Source organism: Oryx dammah, unplaced genomic scaffold (genome assembly GCF_014754425.2).
Source record: "Oryx dammah isolate SB20612 unplaced genomic scaffold, SCBI_Odam_1.1 HiC_scaffold_25, whole genome shotgun sequence".
NCBI lineage: Eukaryota > Metazoa > Chordata > Mammalia > Artiodactyla > Bovidae > Oryx > Oryx dammah.
In genome coordinates this window covers 92672952-92680143 of record NW_024070209.1, presented here as the reverse complement: position 1 = coordinate 92680143, position 7192 = coordinate 92672952, and the positions used below count along the sequence as shown (strand labels likewise).

General features: G+C 39.7%; 1 protein-coding gene across 1 annotated transcript; it reads right to left on the bottom strand.

Annotated features, from left to right (window-relative positions):
* Positions 1–4471: 4471 nt before the first annotated feature.
* On the bottom strand, positions 4472–5415 carry LOC120851960 (olfactory receptor 1Q1-like). The gene is given in 2 exon segments (XM_040225064.1): positions 4472–4701; positions 4704–5415. Coding segments are annotated over 2 exon segments (942 nt in total).
* Between the last annotated feature and the right edge of the window lie 1777 nt (positions 5416–7192).

The window sequence follows — 7192 nt, the reverse complement described above, 5'->3', positions numbered from 1 at the left end:
AGTCCATGGGGTCGCAAAGAGTCGGACACGACTTATTGACTGAATAGGAACACTGGACATGACGAACCAAAAATTCCATTAGTATGCATGAAGATTGTTTCTAATTTTTTACTGTCATAGACAATAATATACTGAACCTAAAATATATGTGTGTATTTACACATGAAATATGTTTATTTATTACATATGCTTATTCTGTGTGATAAACTCTTAGAAGAGGAAGATATCTAAATACAAAATTTTTGATGGAATTGCCCAATTCTATCCATTTCTTCAAAGATATTTAATTTACTCTCTTGACCATTTCTTCACCTTAAGAAAATTCTTCCCATAGGAGCAGGGCGGATTCTTAGAAGAGGCTAGAGTGCTAAGAAGTGAGGCTAATCCATGGGTAAAGAATGAAGATTAGTAACAAAACTAAAGACAGAGAAGGAGGAAGGTGGGGCTGGGAGGCAGGAAATGGAATTCAGAAAATTTATTTTTGGTATATAAGATACTTACTGGCAAATGTTAGTTAACTAACCACAAGTTGGCTTTATCTTTTCTTATCATTTTATAAGTGCCATGGCTCTAAAATCACTGCAGATAGTTACTGCAGCCATGAAATTAAAAGATGCTTGCTCCTTGGAAGAAAAGTTATGACCAACCTAGACAGCATATTAAAAAACAGAAACATTACTCTGCCAACAAAGGTCCATAATTTAGTCAAAGCTATGGTTTTACCGGTAGTCATGTATGGATGTGAAAGTTGGGCTATAAAGAAAGCTGAGGGCTGAAGAATTGATGCTTTTGAACTGTGGTTTTGGAGAAGACTCTTGAGAGTCCCTTGGACAGTAAGGAGATCCAACCAATCCATCCTAAATGAAATCAGTCCTGGGTGTTCATTGGAAGCACTGATGTTGAAGCTGAAGCTCGAAAATTTTGACCACCTGATGCGAAGGACTGACTCATTGGAAAAGACTGATGCTGGGAAAGATTGAAAGCAGGAGGAGAAGGGGATGATAGAGGATGAGACGATTGGATGGCCTCTCTGACTTGATGGACATGACTTTGAGCAAGTTCCAGGAGTTGGTGATGGACATGGAAGCCTGATGTGTTACAGTCCTTGGGGTCGCAAAGAGTCAGGCACGGCTGAGTGACTGAACTGAACTGATGGCTCCCATTACCTTGGAAGATTTATTATCCTGGTGCAAAGACTAAGGCAGTATAGCTTCCCAAACCCATTTCAATGCTGTAAATTTTGACCAAGCCTTATCTTTTAAATAAGAAACCCTTATTCTAGCTACTTACACAAACATTATTACAATTTTATTTCCTTCCTGACTTTGTGCCTGTAACAATCCATATTATATGATAGAAACTTTATCTAGACAGATGGACCAAATTGACTTGTACTTGTGACATCTGCTTCATGTCCTGGGAGGCCACATTCACTTTTCCTTTTGATCCTATACCCACAAAACTGAAGAATCAACGTTACTGTTGGCCACACCAAGCATCATGTGGGATCTTAATTCCCCAACCAGGGATTGAACTCTGGCCCCCTGCCTTGGGAGCATGGAGTCTTAACCACTGGCCCACCTGGGAAGCCCAAGAATCAACATATTGGTAGACATCTTGGCTCTTGGACCTGTTTCCCATGTCCAGCACTGATTGGTCAGCAAACACATTGTTGTTGTTCAGTTGCTAAGTCATGTCTGACTCTTTGCAATCCCATGGCTTCCCTGTCCTTCACTATCTCCCAGAGTTTGCTCAAACTCATGTCCATTGAGTCAGTGGTGCCATCCAATCATCTTATCCTCTGTCTCCCCCTTCTCCTCCTGCCTTCAATCTTTCTCAGCATCAGAGTCTTTTCCAATGAGTTGATCTTCTCATCAGGTGGCCAAAGTGTTGGAACTTCAGCTTCAGCCTCAGTCCTTCCAGTGAATATTCAGGACTGATTTCCTTTGTTTTGTTTTTTTTTTAAATTTTTTAATTTTTTATTTTTTTTATTTATTTATTTTTATTTATTTATTTCTAATTTTTACTTTACAATTCTGTATTGGTTCTGGCATAGATTGACATGAATCCACCACAGGTGTACATGCGTTCCCAAACATGAACCCCCCTCCCACCCCCCTCCCCACAACATCTCTCTGGGTCATCCCCGCGCGTCAGCCCCAAGCGTGCCATATCCTGCATCAGACATAGACTGGCATTTCGATTCTTACATGATATTATACATGTTTCAATGCCATTCTCCTAAATCATCACACCCTCTCCCTCTCCCTCTGAGTCCAAAAGTCCGCTATACACATCTGTGTCTTTTTTGCTGTCCTGCATACAGGGTCATCATTGCCATCTTCCTAAATTCCATATATATGTGTTAGTATACTGTATTGGTGTTTTTCTTTCTGGGTCACTTCACTCTGTATAATCGGCTCCAGTTTCATCCATCTCATCAGAACTGATTCAAATGTATTCTTTTTAATGGCTGAGTAATATTCCATTGTGTATATGTACCACAGCTTTCTTATCCATTCATCTACTGATGGACATCTAGGTTGTTTCCATGTCCTGGCTATTATAAACAGTGCTGCAATGAACATTGGGGTACATGTGTCTCTTTCAATTCTGGTTTCCTCTGTGTGTATGCCCAACAGTGGGATTGCTGGGTCGTAAGGCATTTCTATTTGCAATTTTTTAAGGAATCTCCACACTGTTCTCCATAGTGGCTGTACTAGTTTGCATTCCCACCAACAGTGTAGGAGGGTTCCCTTCTCTCCACACCCTCTCCAGCATTTATTGCTTGCAGATTTTTGGATCGCAGATTTCCTTTAGGATTGATCTCCTTGTAGTCCAAGGGACTCTCAAGAGTCTTCTCCAACACCACATTTCAAAAGCATCAATTTTTCAGCACTCAGCCTTCTTTATAGTCCACTTCTCACATCTGTATATGGCTACTGGAGAAACCATAACTTTGACTATATGGACCTGTGTCAGCAAAGTGATGTCTCTGCTTTTTAATATGCTGTCTAGGTTTGTCATAGCTTTCCTTCCAAGGAACAAGCATCTTTTAATTTCATGGCTGCAATCACCATCTGCAGTGACTTTGGAGCCCAAGAAAATAAAATCTGTCAGTGTCTCCACTGTTTCCCCATCTATTTGCCATGAAGTGATGGGACCAAATGCCATGATCTTTGTTTTTTGAATGTTGAGAGGTTTAAGCCAGCCTTTTCACTTTCCTCTTTCACTTTCATAAAGAGCCTCTTTATTTCTCCTTCACTTTCTGCCTTTAGAGTGGTATCACCAGCCTTGTGGCAAAGGGCTTTTCATAACTCAGTGAAGCTATTAATCATGCCCTGTAGGGCCACCCAAGATGGACAGGTCATAGTGGAGAATTCTGACAAAATGTGGTCCACTGGAGAAGGGAATAGCAAACCACTCCAATATTCTTGCCTCAAGAACCCCGTGATCCATGAGGCAACCCCTTCATGGATCACAGCAGATACATAGTAATAGACGAATTCCACATTTCAACTATAGAAAAGATTAGGAGAATCCTGAGACAGAAAGAGGTTAAGTAATCCCAGAATAATGCAGCTCATCAAGGTCAAGGAAGTGCAAGTTGGAGAGCTGTGACAGGTGATCAATTCTGAAGCAGCTGTAACTCCTAGCCCTATAGTGCACATTTGTCATGACGTCACTCTTCCCATTCCAGAGGAGTTCCCCCATTTCCTTTGTCTTAGTGGGAGGCAGAACCTCCCTAATTTTTATGGAAAATAAAAGTAGCAGTATTGTTTTTCCAGTTCTCTTGGGAATTAGAGCTTGGGTGAGTGACCAAGACTTGGCCAATCAGACGCACCACTTTATTTTGAATCTAGAGGTGTTGATGCAGAGAATAAGTGAGTGCTCTTTTTGGAGGTGATCACATCTTATTTTCAGGCCTCTAAGGGCTATCCCAGTGACTATTTCTGGTAATGTTGGTGGGGATTCAAGTGGCATGGAACAGAGTTTGGTAGCTACAGTGGTGACCTCATCATACCAGTTCTGGGATATGATTTTGACTATGGTTCTGCCTGTATGACCTTTCTTATTCTTGTCCATTTTGCTGAACTTGTTGGCTTAGTCTTCTTGGTAATTCATGAGTTTCACATATGCTTTCAATAAACTTGTTTCCTCCAGGAATAATCAGAATTAGTTTCTGTTGCCTGCATCTAAGAACTCTGAAAGTTACAATCCTGGTGTTAGATATCAGGCCCACAGATCACCATCAGCTGTAATTAAAATCATGTTACTGATTTACACTAAATACATAGCTCCATGTACTTTGGGTTTAAGAAATATTTCTAGGCAATATCCCATGAGAAAACTGTGATACATACCTAATATTTCTAGGAAGTTCTAAAGGAAACAGATATTTGAGGGACAAAAATCTTTCATAGACAAAGCTTGAAATCATAGATAAAACTTGAAACTGTGTTTTGGGGTTTTATCTAAATGAAGAAGTCCAGATCCTGTTCATCCATTTCCTGAAGGCTCCCTTGACATCCTTGTTCCTTAGGCTATAAATGAAGGGGTTCAACATGGGGGTCGCTACTGTGTATATGACAGTCAGGATACGACCCCCGGCCACTGAATAGCTGGTGAGGGGCCGGAAGTAGACCCATGTGAGGGTCCCATAGAACATAGCCACCACAGTGAGGTGGGAGCCACAGGTAGAAAGGCTTTCCACTTGCCTTTGGCTGAGGGGCTCTGGAGGACTGCTGAGATGATGCAGGCATAGGAGGCCATGATGACGGCCAGAGCTCCACTGATGACAATGACTCCTTCTGTGTGAATCATCAAGGTGTTGAGGTGGGTGCTGGAGCAGGAGATCTTCATCAGAGGGTAGAGGTCACAGAAGAAGTGGGGGATCCTGTTATCTGCACAGAAGATCAGTCTGCCCATGAGAAAGGTGTGCAGCAGGGCATGAAGATGGGAGAGGATGTGGCACATGACCACCAAGTGTGAACACAGCTTCCTGTTCAGAATCATACAGTAGCGGAAAGGGTGGCAGATGGCGATGTATCTGTCATAGGCCATCACAGCCAGGAGGAAGTTCTCCATGGCTGCAAAGCAAATGAAGAAATAAGTCTGTGTTAAGCAACCCATGTAGGAAATGGCCTTGGTAGAAGAGAAAATGTTCTGCAGCATCTTGGGGACTGTGGTGGAGGTGAAGCAGATGTCTGCCAAGGCCAGGTTGCTAAGAAAGACATACATGGGAGTTTGGAGGCGTGGAGCAGAGATAATCAGGATGATGATGACAGAGTTGCCAGAAATGTTGATGGTATACATGAGCAGAAAAAGAAGACAGAGCAGGATCTGCTCTTCCTGGTGGGTAGAAATGCCCAAGAGAACAAAATGGGACACACTGGTCCAGGTGGTATTGTCCATCTATTACCATTAAACAACTAGGATTATTATTATTTTTAATTGAGATGTAATTGATATATAACTTTACTTTAGTTTCAGGTGTACAACATAGTGATTCAATAAGTGCATGCATTATAAAATGATCACCAGAATAAGTCTAGTTATTATCCATACTCATACATAGTTACAAAATTTGTTTTTTCTTATGATGAGGGCTTTTAAGATTTATTCTCTTTAGCAACTCTCAAATATGCAATATGATGTTATTAACTGTAGTCACCAAGCTGTATGTTACATGCCTATTATTTATTTATTTTATTAACTGGAAGTTTGAGCCTTTGAATCCCTTTCACCCATCTTGTCCATCCCCTCACTTCCCTGCTTCCAATCTTTTCCCTATGAGCTTGTTTTTTCTTTAATTCCATGTGTAAGTGAGACCATAGAGCATTTGTCTTTCTCTGTCTGACTGTTTCACTTATCATAATACCCTCAAGCTTCATTCATGTTGTTGCAAATGGCAGGATTTCTTTCTTTTTATGGCTGCATAGTATTTCACTGTGTATGTGTTTACGCCCTCTTTATCCATTTACCCAATGATGGACATCAAGTTGTTTCCATGTCTTGGCAGCTGCAAATAATGTTGCAATGAACCTGGAGGCTGCATGTATCTTTTAGAATTAAAGTTTCTGTCTTCTTTGGATAAATATCCAGAAGTGGAATTGCTGGATGATATAGTATTTTTAATTTTTAAAGGAGCCTATGTACTATTTTCCAAAAAGAATTATTTTTATAGACCTGGATATCTGAGCAGTCTGTTTAGTTACTTTTAGTTTTGTGCTCCAGGGTAAACTACACATGGGATAACTTGGTATTGATAACAAGATCAAGTGCTTAATTATTTTCCAAAATAATGAGATATGGATTTTTCATTATCAGTAGCATCATCACTATCATCATAGATAACATTTATAGAGCACTTACTTTGAATCAAGGACTTTGCTACATTATCATATTTGATTCTTACAATAACCCCATAAGGCAATTATTATTATTATCATATTCATTATTATTCCAGTTTTACAAACTAGAAAATGGAGGCATAGAATGTTTAAACTCATAAAGGGCAAAATCAGAAATTAAAGTCATATTTGTCTGACTCCAGAGTATGCTAGTGACAAAATATAATACGACTTCCCAAATTAAAACTAAGACATCTAATTCATGGCAATAAAACTTGCTAATGGGCTACATAACCTTGTTAAAAGAGATTTCAAAGGGCATTTGGTTAGGTATTGTCTATTTGGGGTAATGCATACCCTTGGCAGTACCCACAAACTTCTCAGAGTACACAGACATGGTTTTAGGAGAATCAGTTTCTAGATTCCCAATTTATTCTCTTTACAAAAATCATTTGTCTTCAATATGTCACCTCATGCATTATCCTGTCTACCACTTGCCAAATAAAAGACTTACTTTCACCCATCACAAATCTTATTAGATGTATTGACTCAGGAAATAAAAACTTCAAATAAGTTAAATGAAGCAATAGTCAGCAATATTAAGAAAATGAATGGCTTTTTGGACCAGATAGCAAGTCTACTTTGAGATCTGGAGCTTCCAGTTCTTTGCTCTCAAAAAAATAAAAAAAGGAGAGATATTGAAGGAGACCTAATCTACTTGTCAGCACACCATTTAAAATAATTTTTGTTAGTATGTGACACTAACTTCTGTCATATTACTTGCACAGCATTTAGTCCTCTGGAATCTCAAAGAACATGTCTATTATTCTTTGACACAA